Source organism: Phycodurus eques, chromosome 16, assembly GCF_024500275.1.
Source record: "Phycodurus eques isolate BA_2022a chromosome 16, UOR_Pequ_1.1, whole genome shotgun sequence".
Lineage (NCBI taxonomy): Eukaryota > Metazoa > Chordata > Actinopteri > Syngnathiformes > Syngnathidae > Phycodurus > Phycodurus eques.
The window spans coordinates 21,459,451-21,479,443 of NC_084540.1; the positions used below are offsets into that span (position 1 = coordinate 21,459,451).

The following is a 19,993-nucleotide window of genomic DNA, read 5'->3' on the forward strand; positions in this document are numbered from 1 at the left end:
TGGAAAGCGAGAGTGGCCTCCTCGGTGGATCTGTCACGGAGCCACGCAAAAGAGCACCGTCGTGTGCGAGCAGCGTCAAGTCCAACCGCGCGCCCGTGCGCGTGCGCGTGCGCGTACCTCCTGCAGGAGCGGCTCATTTGGCCACGCCCCCCGCTCACAGCGCCTTAAAGGCACACGAGCCCCGGAAGGAATGGAACGTCATATTTAGTCGACAAACAACACCTGTTTTTTTTTTTTTCCCCAAACCTTTCATTTGTTATGAGAAACACAGAACAATCGCCAAGGAGTGAAATGCAAACACAGGCAAAAAAAAGTCAGTTTCATTACAGAGGTACAGAAATATAGAGCAGATAAATCCAAAGTTGTATATGCTGCTTTCACATTTGTGAATATGCCATTTAACCAATAGTATAATACGATTAATGATTAATAATATGAAATAGTTTTTTTTTAATTAACAGGTGGACACTGAATGAAGCTAAACATTATATTTTCAAAGCAAAGAGAAAGATTTGGTGAAATTAAGTTATAAATACGTTTCCATAATTTGGTTGCGTTACAAATACGTTTCCATAATTTGGTTGCGGTTGCCATTCCAAAATGAAAAAAAAATATTTTCAGGGGATCCTTCACAAAAATTTGGATCAACGTCTTTTTTAAAATATTGTAGAAATGTGGGCAAAACCTATGAATTATTTTAAAAGGTACTTATTTTATTGTTAATTAACTATTTTGCAAGTAGATTCCAAATATTTACCCAGTGATTAATTCCAATAAGAAAACATATGGAACCGTTGCATGATCTTTGTGAATTGATGTGTGTAAATGAAAATTATTGTTGCGCCTCAAACAAAACCTGCATAGGAAGTATTATCCATCCGTCCATCCGTCCATCTGTTCTGTTCACCGCTTATCCTGATCAGAGTCGAGGGTGATGGAGCCGATCCTGGCTGACTTCGGGCGAAAGGCGGCGCACACCCTGAACTGGTCGCCAGCCATAAAGGAAGTATTAAAACAACATCAAATCCATGTTGTGTTGGTTGAATGTAATAAACTATATCAAATGTGCTCATCTGTCTGTCTGTTAACTGATATATCTTATCTAGCTAGCTACCTGCAGACGCGTCGTCAGACCTCAGTCTTATGCTGCGTTCACACCGGATGCGTATTGGGCGTTTCACGCGGCGCGATGACAAAGAAAGCCAACGCAGTTCGTGCGAATAGATGCGAATCTGTGCCGGGCGGCATTGCCAACACACACACACACACACTTGGACCTACTTGGAGTAGTGTGTCAAATATAGAGTGAAGAGGCGGCGTCTCTCTGCGCTGAACGTCCTCATCAACGCTGCGTCCTTCCGCTCAGATTGAAATGTTTGATTGAGGTGCTTTTCAAAAGCAAGTTGCATCACTTGGGCCTTGCATCTGGGCAGCCTTGTGCGCCGTGATACGAGGGTGGGGGGGGGAAGGAGTTTTCACACATTGCCATGGAAGCTCCTAAAGTTAGGGCAAAGTGAACGGGCTGTGACAAAGACGGTCGGCGTAGCTCGCAGGAACACACGACGAGCCGAACGGACGAAGGAATGTGCGAACGGTTGTTTGTCCTCAAAGGACACCCGTTGGTGGCTTCAAATGTCACGTGTTGATCACGGACTTAAGTGACCTCCCGTGACTAGAAAACTGGACCCTGGCTAATTACAATTTACAAAGTTACGGACAAAGCTCCGAGTGATGCAAATTGCATCGTTTTTAGTCCGATACAAATGCATGTTATGGCTTTTTAAGGGAGGAAGCTCCTTTTAAAATGTTACAATTCCGCTGTTAAATCAGGGACATTCAGGAAATATGTATTACAGATGGTTTCAATCAAAAGCATTTATTGAACTACACAGAGTGGCGGACTTAACAATAGATGCTAAACGTGTAATATTTATGCTATTACGCGATCATACATCAACATGCTTGAAACGGAATGAAATGGAATGTATCTAAGGACGGAGAACTATGTGTTGAGCAATTCTACGTATTTGCTTTCCACAGTGGTTATTCGATAGACTAAGAAAGTCATGATTAACTAAATTTCTAATAAGCCCAAAGGCAAAAAAGTGATGTTTTTTTTGTTTGTTTTTTTAAAATGATGCTTTATTTATTTTTGGTTATGAGCATGCCTGAAGCCAACTCCACCCCAGTGAATACAGAAGGAGTAGGGCCTTTGGGCAGCCATCTTTGGGTGTTACAGAAAGAGCACAGAGGTGTGAACAGGTGCAGTTTTCAGCGAACAGTTTTAATGATGTTCGAGTCTAGAGAAGAATTCTCCAGTAGGTGAGTTTGCAAATGGTTCGCATATTTTACAAGTGACCCCGCTACCGATCATATTTTTAGTTCAACATTTCCACACGCTTAAAGCACCGCAGCTAGTTTGCTGCGCCGACCGACCAACTGCTGATTTTAGTTGTTAAGGCCAAGAACGTGATTGGTGATTAATCGACTTCAAGTTATCGTCATTGCGCAGCGGTAAAGTGGACGTGTCAGCTCGTCGGTTCAGTCCCCAATTAAGTGGACCGCAATTCTTGATCCCCGGCATATTTTGACAAAGCATACCTCCGACATGTTATATGTTAAGACACCAGGGAACGGTTTTAAATTCTGGCACGAAAATGCACAATACGTCAGTCTCACAGCATTTGCTTAAAACCTTCCAGAGGCTCCCCCCGTCCACTCCCCCAACTCCCTCCCGCCCTCTTTCTGCCCTGCTTCAGATCGATGTTTTCCGGCCAGAAATAAGGCGATTATAACCTTGCGCTCTCTCCTCCTCGATTCCAACCCCCCCCCCCCCCCCCCCCCCCCAAAAAAAATCCCAAGTCCTCCTTTAGCTTCTGCGTGCCTGCACCACATCACCGTCTTCCGCATAAACATCCCTCGCAGGTCATTTAGAACATCGAACAGATGAAGTCTGATCCATCCCACAGATGGCAGCGAGGTATGAAGGAGAGACATGAAAAATAAAATAATTTATTTTTAGAGGGCTATCATAATCGAACCGTAATGTCTGACGACGTATACAGCAGTGGCGTTCACATTAGAATGACTTTGTAGATTACGAGTGGTGGAAAATCTTACAACTGTACAGTGGGACTCCCGAGTCCTCAGTGATGCTGCGTAGAAAATGTGTAAGCATACATGAACATCTTTTTTTTTTGTAACCTCGTTGTTACCAACACGACAAAATCTGCCTTGCCGGTTGTCATGGGAATGTAGTCAGATTTTGTACAAAGAAAAAGAAAAATCCCTTAACGTGACCCGTAACGATCTTTTTCAAGATGTGACCAACTTTTTCAGGTTATGAAACAGCTTTATTAACTGCACGTGCAATGTTTTAAGCCAATTTTCAACTTTTTTATCGAGGGATGGGCATAATAACATCTTAATCGCTCGTCAAGACTCGATTGTCGAGTGCAGTACTTGGTTGCAACAAGCAGAGGCGCTGTTGACTCAGTCTCGGCACGTCAACGTTAGGAAGTTGCGCGACAGTCTACACTGCCGCAACACGAGCATGGAAAAAGGAGTTCAGAACGTTCAGGGAGATGATGGAAATTCTTAATTGCCTTACAACGTATAACTACATGTACCAATAAATAATAATAATTAAATATTAAGAGTAAGTCTCATGACAACGGCGGAATGCATTGCAGATGCACCTCGTATGTCGAATTTTTTATTTACATTTTTTATTAAAAAATTACATTATCTAAGTACGCCGAGTACGGTACTAATTTTTCTCAAAATTATGGGCTGCATTTCAAATTGTACCAGCGAAGGAGCGTTCACCATTTAAGATTCCCCCCCAGAAAAATGCATTTTTATTGCAAATTTATAAGGTTTTTAAATTTGACTGACTGTGGGCGAGAAATGGCCGGAAGGCAATGGGGAGAAGATGCAAACTCCACATGGGGAGGTCTGAGATTCAAACCTCCAACATGAGAAATGCGAGGCAGACATGCTAACCACCGACCAACGATGCTGCCCGTTACGTTTTTGTTGTTTTTGTATTTTGCGCAGCATGGTGTTTCTTGAGCAGTCCTGTCACATTTTCCACGCAACATTTTGTACCATTTCCTACTAAATTCCCACAGCAGCTGCAATTTTGTAACATCGTCCGATCTGCCGTGACTTGTGCTTTTGCTCTTTCAGTCTGTGATGAAGATAACAGCAAAAAGACACACATTTCATTAAAAACAAAAAACAAAAAAAAGTTATAGTTCGTATAGCTATCTACTGCAGCAGCACACAAATCGGCACATCAAGCCCCCCCCCCCCCTCCCACCCCCCGCAAAAACCAGCAAAAGGTGCCACGATGCTTGACTGTGACGAGTCAGCTTGAAGCGTATTCATATAAACAGCCGGTAAACAGTATGAGACGAGTACATATCGTAAACACAACGATCAGGCCGAGTGAGGAAAAGGAGAAGGCAGTCGAGCGGGCCGCAGTCACTGTCGCTGCCTCTTTTTCAGTCTTTGTTTTTCAGTCGTTTGTTGTTCTTTCAGTTTTAGATGATTTTTCTTTACATCCATCCGAGCGGGTGGCCTCACCTATAAAGCTCTCATGTGAAACAATAACACGGTATTCAAATTGAAACGGCGTTCAACTGGAGTGACAAATAAAACCCTTGAAATGATTGTCTTTTTCATTAAATAAACATCACGTCGATGAACACGCGCACACTCGGCAGAGGAGAAAGACGCCGCTGATGCGGAATATTGAAAACAAAAAGAGAGTCGTCGAGAGGGCGTCGTTTTGAACGACCGCCTCAAACAAAAGAGGAGAAGCCCGCGGCGGGCGGCGGGACGGCGGCGGCGCAGCCCAGGCTGCTGGGGGGCCGGTAGAGGGCGCCGTGCTGGCTGGGGGTTTCCGACGACAGCAGGGACGGGGTGGGAGTCCGGCTTCCTTTGGGCCTGAACGGGGCGCCTTGGCCCTGGGCTTGCGGCTGCGGGGACGGGGCGCTCTGCGGGATGAGCGGCGGCAGAGGGGGCAGGGGTGGCACGGGGGGCGGATGCGGTCGCGACTCCTGCTCCGCGAGGGGCTCGGGCTGCGCGTAGCCGTACGCCGGCGGCCGGGATACGCCCTTGGGCTGCCGCCGCCACGAGTTGTAGTAGGTGGGGTCGCTGATGTAGTGGCTGACGAAGGAGTGCGTCTTCTGCCGGCTCTGGTCCATCTCGTACTCGCTGTCGCTGCCCTGCGGAGCCAACAACATCACACTGATTTGTTTCGGGCAGTCGAAATGTGTTGGGTTCTTGCCATTGGTTGAAAATCACAGGTAAAGTCTTGAAAAGAAACATAGATCTGATAACTCATTCACTGCTGCGCTCGCTTGTATTCGTCAACCGGAATCCAACCGTTTACTGCCACCGACGAATATATTCGTCAAGTACGTTTTTCAACGAGTAGATGTGGATGAGGGTCTCGCCCAGCTGGTCTGTGTAATACAGGTTTTTAAACCACTGTAAAGAATAACGGATCCCTGTAAATGGCACGTTTCATCGCTATGGATTTGAGATCAACACTGCGTTTGAGTCAAAAATAAAGATTCGTGCTGACAAACAGAAGCAAGTATTACTGTATCACTTGGAACACATCAAACACAGCCATTTTGTGTAGGATATGATTCAAAATATATAATGCTAATGTTCTTGCTCTGGCATGGTGCAATAATAGCTAAGTGTTTAAAATTGAACGTGAAAAATGTAAACGTGCTAAAAATAGAAGCTGATTTATGACTTTGAAAACATGACCATAACTAATACAATGATCTCGCTCTGACATTGCGCAATACTGCCTGAATGACTAAAGTTGATCAGGAAAAGGCTGAAAAGTAATTCAAAATGGATCCCCCGCTATTCGTGGCGGATAGCGGCACCCTTAAAAGGTTTAGAGTTGCCTATTGATGCCACAAGATGGCGGCAGAGTGCTACATGAAGCTCCCTAATGCACTTCAACATTGTTCTTTGGGACCAAGATGCCACAAGACAAAAGACAAAAGCACGAGTTGAAGCTCATAAACTCACTTCAACATGGCCCCAAGATGCATGCATGATTTTATCGCTTTGGCCTTCAAAATTATTTGAAGTTGTCAGCAAATAATGGAGGAGAGGTTAAAAAATAAATAAATCTGCAAATTTGCCAATGCTGACCGCGAATATGCGAGAGTGGACAACAATCCGTTTCCGCAGCACAATTATCCCAGATTGTTCGAGGACAACTCGTGACGTATGAATCCAACGATCTGTGGCGATCTATGGAGCAGAGATAATCGCTGCTGTTGGGCATATAACGTCCAATTCACAAATGCGTGCGAGACAACACGGAGGATTCATACGGGGAATCGTTGCCGCTTAACTGCACGCCGAGGTACGGCGCGCGCCGAGAAACGCAAACAGTTAAAGGAGAGCAATCAGGCTCCACCTTACACGTTTGCGAGCGCCTGACGAGCGGCTCGGCATTTTACTGCTGCGCGGCGCTAACTGATGTTGACGTGACATCTATTTGCACGAGTGGCGGGTAAACAGTGGGAGGAAAGACAACAACAAGTGGAACAAGCAGACAAGGCGGCCGACGCGCTCCGATCGCGTTCCTTCTTTCCCGTTTGGAAATGTCTCAAAAAGAATAAAAATGTCTCCCACATCCTGCCACAAACTCCTAACGTGGCGCCGAAAAGCTTGCTACATTTCCTGTTTGAAGTTAAATAATTAGAGATGATTTAATGTAAGTCGGCATGTGGGAATCGTCGTCACGGTTCGTTCCCGTGGGAGACATCTGCTCGCCATAACCGGGCCATTCTCACAGCACTCGAGTATGGTATGGCGCACGCTTGGAAGCGAAATGTTCACAATCAACTGTGCTGCGGCCACTCAAGCGCAGCGCACGCTTGAATGCGGTACAGAGGACTCAAGGAAGCGTGCCGTGCTTAGGAAATTGTACGGAGCGGCGACACGACTCAGACAATCCAGACTTCAGGTAACGTGTGCTGGGGCCGAGGAAGTATACAGCGCGCGCTGTGCTAGAGTATAGTACGGCACACTCATACTAGTCAACCAATGCGGAACTGAAAACAAATCAAATGTGCCGGAGCGTGCTACGGCGTCTTGACGCAAGTGAAAAAATACAGACTTAAGGGGACCAGTGAAGTGTATCCTTCTTCAGAATGGCACTGAGCTTTCACACGAGCAAAACGATCCAGACTTGAGGTATTGCTAGTGAGGTGTACCATGCTTACGCTTATGCTTATGGGGTGCTCGTGCTTCTCGAACAATCCGGAACGAAGACATCAACCGTGCTCGAGCACGGTACGGACGGCCTCGTGCTGTCCTCGGGCCCGCTCACACTGGGCCACGACTGTCGTTTGGGGCTCCAGCACGATTCGTCACGTCATAAAACAACACCGCATTACTGTAACTTTGCTGACTCGGTGGCAACGGTGCTCGAGCGCGGCACGGATTGCAGAGTTTGCGCGCGTTCTTTCTTCAGCGCTCACCTGAGAATCTGAGATCTCAGAGGGCTTCTCCGTCAGGCTGCTGCTCTCTGCGGGAATTAGGTCGTTGTATTTGGTGCTCACGTCCTCGTCGGAATAGTGCAGACTTCCAGGACTGGGCCTCGGCGGCGACCTGACATACGAGACAGAGAAACGACAGAAAGAGTGAGCCAAACACAAACCGAAAGACGCACGACGGCTGGATATGTAAGACGAGGTCTTTCTATAATCCTGTTTTCGCCCTTTGGGAGGTTTTCCTTCTGATGTCTCCGCTTTGATGCTCGAGTACACATAAATTGGCTCCGTCAATCTTGTGACAGACACCGCTCACAGATGATGGATGAAAGGCTTCCATATCTTCATAATCCAGAGGAGGTTCAGTGGGAATAACCAAGTACGACAAGCGGAGATGTTGCTGCTTGGAGTAGGTCCGGTTCTACACAGATGACAAGTCACGGGACTTTCCACCTATAGTTTAATTTCTCTCATCCAAATCAGTTCGATCGGTTTGGTTCACTTCCTTCCTGTTTCGCTTTCTTCTAGGCCGGCTTTACTTTTTACCTTTACTACCACTTCCAAATACGGATCAAATCTGCTCCAGATCGGATATGTGCCAATGTGGGTGCAGGGTAAACAAACAGATGGGATACACCCTGTCAATACGAACTTGATGTAATCGAAATACGACGCTTGATGACATATACACCCCCCCGCGTCTGGCCAAACAACACAAATAAACACTTTTTTAAAAAAGCACCTGCCAAATCTAAACTCCAGCAAAAGCAAAGACAATTCAAGATGCGATATTTAAGGTGTGGCCATCAACAACTTAGTAAAATCATTTTCTAACGGGCAGCAGAGAGAGGCTGGGTAACTCTCATTTAAATGAATCGTGAGAGCCCAGGGCAACTAAACGCTATGTGACGTTTAATATTTGAATTATTGATGTGTTTACTTTTGCGTTGACATTTGTAGAGTAATTTATGTGGGTAGTTTCATGTGTTCCATCAATGTAAACACTCCCATATTGAATATGTGTCACTTGAAATGCACATGGAAAAATAGACATTCCCCCCACCCCCACACAAAAAAACAAAAATATCTGATATATATTGGCATCGAATCAAATTTGTGCACAGCCGGTGTCAATCGTGATTTGTTCATTTGCATCGGTTGAGCTGACTTCACATCCTCACCAGAGTGCGTTTGGCACGACACCAAAAGCCAGTTGATTTGATCCTCAAAATAAAGTACTAAACTGTTCCGTTAAGCAGAAACAGCACATTTGATCCAAATGAGCCATTTGCGGTCATGTCCAAAGGGGATGCAGAGCGCTTTGAAATGCAAAAAAAAGAAGAAGAAGAAAATAAACAAATAAAAATACTAGAACCAAAGTCAACGAATGTTTCCCTGCTACCTCCTGAAGAAAAGCTGCGCAACTGAGCGTGGCCGCTGAACACAACATTATATTAGCTTCAAGTCCTTTCATGAACACCACTCAAGTAAAAGACTTTAAAGTGAAGATGAGAGGAGCGGTTCTTTTTCTTCTCCGTCCACTGGGATGATGATGCGTTCGAGGTCAGTAAACATTGACTCGGGACAACAAGGTCAGCGCTCTCGCGAGCGAGCTACATCAGGACGCGACACGCTTGGGATTTGTAACATCTTAACCGTTTTCTTCAACGTGAGCGACCTCACACATTACCGTATGTGGCGCGCACATCACGTTCGTAACGGTACGGAATCTCCACTGCCAATCGCGAGGCGTCTCCCTCAAACCGCGTCTGTCGTAGTAGTACCAAGACTGACCTGTGGGGGCGGGGGGTATGGTGCCACAGGGCATGCAGACTGCCAGAAAATCAAAAGAAGAAGAACGCAGCCAATCCCGGTGTTGGACGATTTGCCCTCGTAAACGTTGAACCGGTTTGACATTTGCAGTTGTCAGCCACGACCGTTTTCCGAACAGATCGGGGGAGGAAAAATATCTCTCGACACACCCCGCACCACACAACGATCCGTCGAGATAATCCTTTCGATACATTTGACAATGTGCCCTTTGCTGACGTGGGGGAAAACAAAAGGCTCAAATTCTGCCCGATTATCGTTACGTTTATACCTCGTTTTAGAGGAGGAGTGCTGGAAAAGAAGTAGCATTGTGATGAAAGTAGAAGGCAAAGTGTTGCATGATCAGGGGCAGAGCAGACGAGCATAAAAGGACGGCCACGTCAAGGGAAATATTCGTTCATGAAGCGGAGCAGCTTGACTATGACAAAAAATGAGGAGGAAAAAAAAAAAAAAAAAAAAAAAGAGTCCCGGTGTAATGTGAAATGAGACGCGTGCGGGGACTAAATCTTGTGGAGACGCAATCTGACAGCGACCGTGTGAAGCTTGACACAGCAAAGGGACATCTCCTTTTAGGTTAAAGGGGATTACTTGAGTGGGCGGACCCAAGGAAGGAAACACGTTAGGGGGGCCGGATGTTTCAAAGGAACAACGCCATTCGCGAGCTCACACTACAAAATACTCTCAGCGAGCTGTGAATTATTGAAACTTTTACTCTCGGCTCCACTGTGTAGGAAGTCGTGCCTCGGTGCCTCCCCCCTTTCATATATCCCACAGGGACCCCCTCCCTCCATCTCTCTCTTAAGGGTCCGCTCATTAGCAAGGAGTACAGTGGCAGGCTGGCGCGCTTCAAAGAGCGTCACGACGCGCTTTCATCGCCTCCTTGGTCAAGGAGAACGCTCTACAAACTCTCATCATTTTATAGCTGTTGTACATGAACGAGAGATATGCGGTCTTCCCTTGCCTTGCATCAAGTCAAAGTGTTCCGCAAAGTCGAATTGTTTATAATGGAGAAACGCTGATGGTACTGATAAGCCTACTGGAAGCGTGATGCCCTGCGGCCCGTGATGTCCCATGAGCACCGAGATGAACTTTTGTGGTTCAGATGGCGACGAGCGTGCGTGGCGGCAAACGGGGGCGAGAAGTACAAAAAACAAGTTTGTCTTGCCTCCAGTCAAGCATGGCGGTGCGAGTGTCTCGGCGCTGCGGGCACTGAGGCGGCGCACTTCATGGAGGGAACCGTGAATGCCAACGTGTGCTGTGCCATACTGAAGCAGAGCACGATGCCTTTTGGCTTCGCAAACTGGGCCGCAGGGCAGTATTTGAACGCGCCTTGCTCGAGAGCTCAACCCTAAATCCTACTGAGGAAGGCGGTGGAGCACAAAGGCTCTAACATCCACCAACTGCGTGATATCGTCGCAGAGGAGTGGAAGACTCCACTCAGGGGTGTACTCACTTTTGTTGCCAGCGGTTTAGATATTAATGACTGTGTGTTGAGTTATCTTGAAGGGAAAGTACTTCAGTTTTGTCCCATGAACAGATATCAATTATGAACAAAAATGTGAGGTGTTTACTCACTCAGCTGAGATACTGTGTATGTTTACTACGTTTAGTGTGATGGGCTAAAAAAAATAAAAATGTTGCAAACTGTGATCTAAAACAACAAGTGCTAACAAGTTTCTTCACAAGGATTTGGAAACAACTCTTATCTCATGTTTACCGAAACATGACCAAAGCTGACAATGTCCAGCTGGCAAGTGGAAGGATGCGCTCGCATACCAACGCTCGTCTGAATTCTTGCCGCATTGCAACACGGAGGAATTCCGGAAAATGTCTTCCTCAGAGCCCCAAGTGCGCACTTTGTCCAAAGCTGTGATGGACAGACAAAGAGGACACGGCGAAGCTTAGGAATGCTAATGAGCTGCCTATTGTGCTGCTCTCCTTATATGAATGATTGCTACATTCATATGCTGAATATCAACGATGGGAGAGGAAGAGGGAGGACCCAAATCGGCAGCTGGGCTCCTTCAGGCTCTCTGTTTGTTCTCTCCAGATCGAGGAAGTATTGGGAGGGACGAGAGGAAGACATAACAGCGTGTAATTCATCCCCCGTCAGAATCATATCTCGTCATTAGAAAAGAAAACAATACATTTGAGATGTTCCAGCCCGAGGCGGGGGGCGGGGATTTTTGTGAACGCAGGAAATGAATTCAGGCGACTGACCGTGTGTAGATGCCGTTCTTGCGACAAAAGGAGTTTTTCACCGAGAGCCGCCTGTTGTTGAGCTCCAGCGAGGGGAAGCGTCCCTCGTCCAGGCGCACCATCTCGCCGTGGGTCAGCGGCAGCGCCGTGCAGTTGGAGTGGTTGCCTGGGACGGGAGAGCGAGTGAGAAGGCTTGCAGGTCGACAGAGCAAATTCAATAGCCTATTCGCCATTCGTCACATGCAAATTCGCAACATTTCTCAAACACCTTAAGATGGCACCAAAGCCCTTTCTAATGGAAAGGTAGTGCTTTGGCGACATCTTCTGGCAGCCTGGTGCCAAAGAGCTATATTGACGTGAGGGGAGGAGCTTTTATTTACACAAGCCAGAGCCAATAGTCATAGAAAGAAATAATAGAAAAGTAGTGCTTTGGCACCACCTCGTGGCATACATAGGCAAACACAATCCTTGGGAGGCGGCAGTGTTTCACTGTTCGCGCCAGGGCTCGGGTCCAATCCCCCACAAATTACTGGAACTCATTTATGACCCAAAATGCGGCATTAAAACAGTTTTCAGACAATAAGCAGCATTCCATCGGTTCAAAATGTACAAAGCCTGAATTTTGTCACACTAAAACCAACTCGCGTGCGGTCGCTTTGAAATTGCAGTTCGTTATCAGAACTTCGGCGGGCACCGAACAAGCCAGTCAGCTCAAGTGGAAACAAAGAAAATGCTTTCATTTTGGAACCAGAGGACCAGAGGGCTAAACGACAGTACAAGTGTCAACACAGCCTAATATTCGTGGACTGAAAAGAAAAATGAACACAAAAGATTGAAGCCAACATTTGATGGGTTCTTCCTTGGCGACCCCTCCACAAAGTCTAAAGGACATTTTTTGTGTCAACTTGCTGACAAAATGACAGCCTAACCACCAAGGCGAGGATAATAACTTGAATTTGCACATTCCTGTGCGCAACTGGAATGAACCATTGTTAAACATTAGCGCCTCCAATGGGGTTAAGGACATGCTGTTTTTTTTTTATTTTTTTTTTAAATTTTGCTGGCAGGACAAAACAATTGTGAAGATTTTCAACTAAAACGATAATGGTCAAAGACGAAGTCATTTAACGTGAGGGCAGATTTGTTTAACTGTCTGAAAAATGTCCTTTAAAAATGATTGGGGGCACTATCAACAAATAGACCAAAGCAATGCATTGTGCGTTGGTCACGGAGGCCATAAAAGGCTCTGAAAAGTCTTCGAGTGTACTTTACAACGGTTGAAAAATGCCGCTTTCAGTGGACTTCAGTCTGTGCGCAGGCTTCGGGTAAAACAAACAGCGGGCGAATGCAGGCTGACGCTAGCCGGACCGGCCGGGGTCGACGGGGTCTAAAGTCCTCTTTATGGGCTCGCGCAAACCCGAGTCCCGCCGACGCCCGTTTGTTTGCCGACCTCGGTAGCCCAGGGACCGAGCTCAAACGCTGTTTTCAAAATGGAAGAATAGATCTGTCACACATCTGATGAGTCTTCTCTTGTGTCAGTTCTTTCCATTTTCAAAGATATGCCATCATCATTTCAACGTGTAATTTAACTGTACAAAACTAAATAACCATTTTGACAGGTAAACAAAAACAAGACAGAACAGGTCAGTCACAGATTTGTGGGGGTACAAATTCCTACCTGAATCAGTGTTTTTGGTGTATTTTTTACTCTGTCCGCGGATGATGAGGACAAAAATCAGCAGCAAGATGAAGATGAGGCCCACCAGCGCGACCACCACCAGGAACCACCACTCTTCGTAGAACGGCGACACTTTCTGGGCTGGAAACAAACAACAACGTCGAGCGACACATACGAAGACGACTTACGCGCCACTCGTCGGCCGTTTGGCTTTTTTACTCGGCTTGCCTGATATGGAGGGCGAGGGCAGGCTGGGCGAGCCGTAGCCGTAGTCGTTGACGGCGATGACGCGGAAGTCGTACGTGACGCCCTCTCGCAGCATGTCCAGGTTGAGCGTGTAGGACGTGACCTCTTTGGGGATGTCTTTGATGAAGATGTCCCACAATCCTTCATCTTGAACACAGCATGACAAAGGTCAAAATCAGTGGCGGAACCGTGCGGAAGCACTGGAAGCAGTGCGGCCAAAAGAAACCGGACCGAATGAATAGTATAGACTGTTGGGAATACATTTACACAATTTCATGGAACATACATTAGAATTTAGCATTTAGTGTTGTAAATGTTGCTCAGTGCTTGTATTCGTTCGCACGTTGGCCACCGTCGGTAGAAATCAGCAGGCCGGCCGACGGAGAAGGCTCGTTTTGTTCTTCGGCTTACCAGACGGTCTCGCTTCGATGACGTATCGCGTGATGGGCGCGCGGCCTCGGTCGCCGCTGGTCCAGTGCAGCGTGAGGGCGGAACCGTAGCGAGAAATGAAGGGCTCTCCCGGAGGGCCTGGCGCTCCTTGGGGGAGGTCATTCGGAGGTGAGAAAGTGTCGACAAGATGGACACTTTTGAAAATCTCAAAGCGTTACAAAGGGCCTCACCTTCTCCGGGCCCCGTGGTGATGTTGGCCTCCACCTCGGGCCCGTAGGTGAGCGTTTTGGCGCGGATGCGGAAGTTGTAGGTGACGCCGTCGGCCAGGTCCTTGATTTTCATCCACAGGGGGGCGCTGCCTTTCACGTCCACTGTCACTATCTTACTGACACCTGGAGTGCGAGCAGAGGAGTCTGTACAGAAGAGACTCTAGATGCTCCATTCTGCGAGAGATCGAGGTCTTACACACATTTTTAGACTAGAAGTGGACATTCAAAACCCGTAGCAATATCCGCTGTCGAATTTATGTGACATTTTCTCTAACGCTTGTGAGCAAGCATTGCAACTCACATTCACACCTATGCACAATTTGGAGTCTTCAATGAACCCAAAAATGCATGTTTCGGGAATGTGGGAGGAAGCCGGCGTATGGGCGATTCGGACCCGGGAACTTTTTGACTGTTAGCCTGAAATGATAACCACTTTTGCGTGCTCTCCCCGTGCTTGCGTGCGTTTTCTATGGCTTTCGCCAAAATCCCCGAAACATGCATGTCGGGTTTATTAGAGACTAAATTGTGCTTAGATGTGAATGTGAGCGTGAATGGTTGTTTTTCAATATGTGCCTTGCGATTGCCTAGCAACCCGTCCGGTGTGTACCAAGGTAAATCAGCTGGGATGTTCTCCAGCTCACCCGCAACCATAATGAGGACAAGCACAACAGAAAGTGGATGGTTATGCTCCTATAAATAATACGTGGAACCTTTTGACAAAAATGCACAAATTGCACTGAAAATAGCAACTTGTTTTTAGATAAAGATGAAAAAGTGTATACGTTTTTGGCTTTACAGTCATTCATTTGACTCACAGTATTGACATATTTTCTGCCATAAACAATAATATCAGAAGGCCCAAAAACACGGCCCACTTATTTCCTTGTTCATTTCCCCAAAACTTCAAGGAGCTTCATGAAAATGCCCATCGCTAATCAGGAAAACTACGCCTGAAAGATATTTCATGCTGAAACAATTAGTTGAGAGACCCTTAGCAACCTCAGCTCAGCATTCCACCTTTGGCCCCAATTACTTAACAATCTGGTTCCGGCACCTGCACTTAACTAGCTATTAGTCATGTTCTCCTTAAGGAGAGAGAGCGAGCCGCACACGATATATTACCGCACATACGTTTTTACGAGAATACGTCGTATATTCTCCGGCGTGTCATAAACGCCGCATATGCTGTCTGTCTGTAAAAAGACAGAGCGCGCGAGCGGGACTTTTAGAAGATGACGGTGACCCCGCGGGCTAGTGCGGCGCTAAATCACAGAAAAAAGTGTAGCGGGGAAAGCCCGGGCGCACTTAACGAGTTCCTCACCGTCGACCGGAGTGCACGGCTCGTAAACCAGCCGGTAGCCCTCCACGATGCCGTTGGCCCTGCTTGGGCTCGCCCCACGACACGTTGACGGAAGTGGTGGTCAGCTCGCCGAAGTGGATGAAGCCGGGAGCGCTGGGGGCTTTCAGAGGAGACATTCAATAATGGTCAGGCTTCAGAGTGTCAAGACAAAGCATCAGGGGTGGCAGAAGGCAGTAATCACAGTCTGAACTTAAGTACAAGTACTAATACTTGGGTAAGAAAAAAAGTATTGATTCAACTCCTGTAGTTCAAGTGAATTCAGAAATGATGAAAACATGCAAGGACTGAGAACTATGTAGTCTTCGATTGCGGAAATATACAATTAAACCGTCTTTCACCATTTCAATTGTCTTGATTTAGTTTTTTTTTGGGTGGGAGGGGGGGGGGGGCATGGCTAAAACAGGGCCCAGTGACGTAGTTGAGTTGCCCCTCCCCCACTGTATAAGGAGTTGAACCCCTTCGTTCACATCAGCAGTTATCCAGCGCAATTGCAACGTGCAGTTTCCTAGCTAGCGATGCCAACGCCCCGAAAATGCATCTTCTCTTCGTATAGTCCATTGGCGTGGTCGATTCAGAGCGCCTCGTTGTCCACCGTGAGTGTGCGTACGTCATGCAGAGAAAGGTGGAATAGCAAAGTGTGGGGGAATTTATTTTGGGGGGAAAAGTCTGACTTGACAGCTAGCGTGTGGACCGAGGCGTTGGGCTGGTGTGGCCTCCCTAGAGCGCCTTGTTGTTGGCCGCGAGTGCACGCATGTCACGGAGAGAAGCAAGCGAAGAGGAGGAAAAAAAGTCAGTCGTGACACCCAGCTTGTGCACCGGGACTTTGCGATGGCGTGGCCGCTTAAAAGTGCCTCGTTGTCGCGGCATGGAAAAGCCCCGCGACGATCCGGTGGGATATATTCCAGTCACTGGAGACTTTTAAGTTTAAGTGTGTCAAATTCACAAGACATTTATTTTCATCTCTTTTTCCCTTTTACATAAAGTAACTACTTTATGTAAAAGGAAAACTGCACTGCATATTTTACATTTGCGGTGTGCGAAAACACAAATACCTTCCGAATTTATTTTTTTATTTTTTTTCAAAGCAAAGTGAGCTTAAAGAACAAACTAACAGATCACGTGACCTTCAACGACACTCGTGCTTCAACGGTGAGTGTTGGGATTTGGGTGCATAAAAAGTTAACAAAAGCTTTGTTTTCTTTTGCATTGAATCTCGTCCCAGAGGCCCTGCGGTGGCGCGGCGAGCCAAAAACTGTTGATTGTGACGCAGCCCGATACACTAAATACTTTTTTATGTTCCTGTCTGTGTGTGTGTGTGTGTGTGTGCCAGCTAATAAAGAAAGATGCCTTTTTGCAATTTGGAGCCAAATGTTAATCAACATGGGTGTCTTCACCAATGCTTATGTCATTCGGTAGAACAGAGTGAAACAGGTGAGAATATCTCCAGTGAATAAGAGCACTTGAAATTTTGTAAAGGCTGAAGGTTGTTGTCCTGTTTTATTCATTTCTTTTCCTCACACACTGCGAAGTGACAACGGCGTAACCTTGAGCTCAGCAATCCGCGTGGCGTTTTTCACACAATGCCGCCAAGCTCGCCGTCGTGGAGAAAACGTTGGCCTGGCATTCCGACTCCGCGCCTGATTCATTGTTTTGATTTCCTCCCGAGGTTTCGACTTCTTCCACATTTTTAATCATTCGCATTAAGTCACGTCAGCGTCAGGATGCAGCAATGTAACGTGTGCTGTTTGGTTTGCACCGGGCTTGTTTTTAACTGGCCCGTGGGAATAATAAGTAACCTGCTTTTTCTCCATTTTGAGTCAAAAAAAAAAAAATACTGCGTACAGTGCTGCTTTGAGATACAACTTTAATATGTAACTGCACAACCCTCGTAACTTGAAACACGAGTATCGCAAATTATGTTTCTCCATTGAAAGGAAATGAAATCCCATGAATCCGTTGCAACCTTACCAAAAACATTTCTTGTAATGTTGTTTTTTACTAAGAAAAATAGCACCCTATATCATATTATACTTTATAAAGACATACAATAATGACGTAATTAAATAGACTTCAATTTTTGCTCCATTTTGGGGCAGTATAACAGATATTTGGACATAAATGGCTACGTCACAGCTTCTTAATAAGCTAAAGTAATTCTTGTTGATCTTCTCTGAGAATGAATCAAATATGACCCCACCATTTGTGATCAACGATCCGTTGCTTAAAGAGTTCTACAACGGCGAGAATGATGCTATGCTTTGCCGTTTTGCATTGTTTGTTAGCATTAGGCTAAACAGACTTTACTACTGTGAAGCTATGTGGTTGTTTTAGATACACAACAGGAATCAGTAGTTCTCTTTTATTTATGTTTAATTAGACAGAAAACTTTAACTGAGAGTTGCATTAAACTGCTTGAAGCCTCTTTTTTTTTTTTTTTTTTTTTTTTTTTTTTGGAAGAATAATAATAATTGTTGTTGTGAAGTAAGTTTGGTAGCATTCACTACAAATCAAGAAATGGTTTGTATCGTGAAAAAGTCAAAAGTTGAACCACTCGTATCTCAAGGCACCACATGAAGTGATATGAAGTTAAAAAAAAACAAGTTTTTTTTTAAACTTTTATTCTTGAGCAATTTTTAAAGTGGGTCTGGACAAAATATTGACGTATGTTGCGAGACAGTATCGACACATCGCATCAAATATCAATATTGGCGTTGTCTAATTATAAAAACAAGTTTGTTTTTTCGCACTCCCTAAAATATTAAGTTATATGGACATTATGAGCTTTTAAGAATTATAAGAGAACATTTTGGTCGTGGCTTTCCTTCCAATATATCAATTATTGCTTAAAGTGGACAATGGAAAAGCACATTTTTATCATAACCTCCTTTGGAGTATTTAGAGAGAATCATGTCAAAGACACCTGGGAACTCTTTGAAAGGGAGAGAAAAAATGCGTACTACGTGCCCTGTATTGCAACGACCAAACGCCGTTGTGGCCTGGTTGCTGTGCCCACGAGTCTCACCTGCTTGCTGAGTGCGTCCTCTGGCGGGCGGCGATCGGGGGCCGTCGCCGGCCGCGTTGAAGGCGGCCACGCTGATCATGTAGGTGGTGTAGCCCGTCAGGTTCTTCAGCTTCACGCCCAACTCGGGCAGGAACAGCGTACGCAGGCGCTCCGTCTCGTTCTGCAGCTTAAACTCCCAGAAGTAAATCTGTGGGAAAAACACCAACGTTTTCTTGATGCGTTGCAAAAGGCCGCAAAGTCTTCAGGAAATTCACGGAAAGTTTCCTGGAAATTTTCATTATGGAAGTTTAGATGGGGAATTTGGGACTTTTTTGAAATACAAATCATACATATAAATATTTCTTCTTTCTTAAGAAGTCATCCATGTTAAATAATACAATTAAAAAGCACGACATTGCAAGAGATTTACTTGAACTACCCATTGTTCACTTTTCCGCAACAATACTTAAGTTCCCTAATAAGAAAAAAAAAGATAAATTGCTGGTTTATTCCTGTTAATTCCCACGGAACGTTTCCATCCATTCATCCGTTCGTTAGCGCTTATAATCGCCACGCCCGGAAAACTTCCGATTGTTGACGCAAGTTTGGCCAATTTGGAGCGAGGTGAGGAGGTGATACCTTATAACCCTGAATGTCGCCGTTCTGCGCGTCCGGCGGCGGGGCGTCCCAAGCGACGTCTAGCTGGGTGGCGGTGGAGGACTGGACCACGACGTTCTGGGGCGGCGCAGTAGGCACTACAAACATGGCGGACGCAGCATTGCATTAGTAGTCACAATTGAAACAAACAAAAAAAAATTATCCTTGCGTAATGAGAGAAGACACACCTGCCTCGCCCACAAAGACCTCCTGTGGCGCACTGCTCGGACCCTCCCCCACTGCGTTGTACACGCTCAGTCGGATCTCGTAGCGCTTGTGTTTACTCAAATCTGAGAGAGGAGCAAGATAAAAGAAGTCTAGAGAGACGCGAGAGCGCCCGTGGCGCGACGACATCACACGCTGGTGGTGGGAATATATAAAGGCGGGCTGATGAAAGGATGGGGTTGTTGAGGGGACGAGATTTTTTATTTTTATTTCTTTCTTTTTTTTTTAGGGGTGGGTGATTAAAAAGGATGAAAACACTGGAATATAATGACAGGGAAGATTGTGCAGATTAAAGTCACATACATACATGAGAATCAACAACAGTGTGGGATGAGCTCTGTGGGCAATGAAATACGGTCGACGGCACGCAAACAGAGGAAGGCGGGGTGGGGGTGGGGGGGGTGGGGGGGGGGGTGGCGGGGGGTAGCGACGTCCATAAAAGGAGATTTAAAACTTACTGTCAAGTTCATACTGGGTGAGCGAGGATTCGCTCAAGTTCCTGATGCTGTAAGGAGCTGCGGGAAGAAGAAGTTGTGTTCAAGGCATCAGGGAACACACTTTGCGCACTTGCTCACATTAAACGAGGATGTGGAGCTA

At 46.1% G+C, this 19,993-nt stretch overlaps 1 protein-coding gene across 1 annotated transcript in view; it reads right to left on the reverse strand.

The window, feature by feature from the left end:
* Window positions 1-4,711: 4,711 nt before the first annotated feature.
* Window positions 4,712-19,993, reverse strand: part of LOC133415213 (protein sidekick-2-like) — a 121,592-nt gene continuing 106,310 nt past the window's right edge. The window contains 13 exon segments of the mRNA XM_061701104.1: window positions 4,712-5,234; window positions 7,530-7,659; window positions 11,592-11,736; window positions 13,249-13,389; window positions 13,477-13,641; window positions 13,906-14,031; window positions 14,115-14,276; window positions 15,475-15,541; window positions 15,543-15,613; window positions 18,536-18,722; window positions 19,154-19,269; window positions 19,360-19,461; window positions 19,855-19,911. Coding sequence (XP_061557088.1) covers window positions 4,809-5,234; window positions 7,530-7,659; window positions 11,592-11,736; window positions 13,249-13,389; window positions 13,477-13,641; window positions 13,906-14,031; window positions 14,115-14,276; window positions 15,475-15,541; window positions 15,543-15,613; window positions 18,536-18,722; window positions 19,154-19,269; window positions 19,360-19,461; window positions 19,855-19,911 — 1,895 coding nt within the window. The 3' untranslated portion in view covers window positions 4,712-4,808.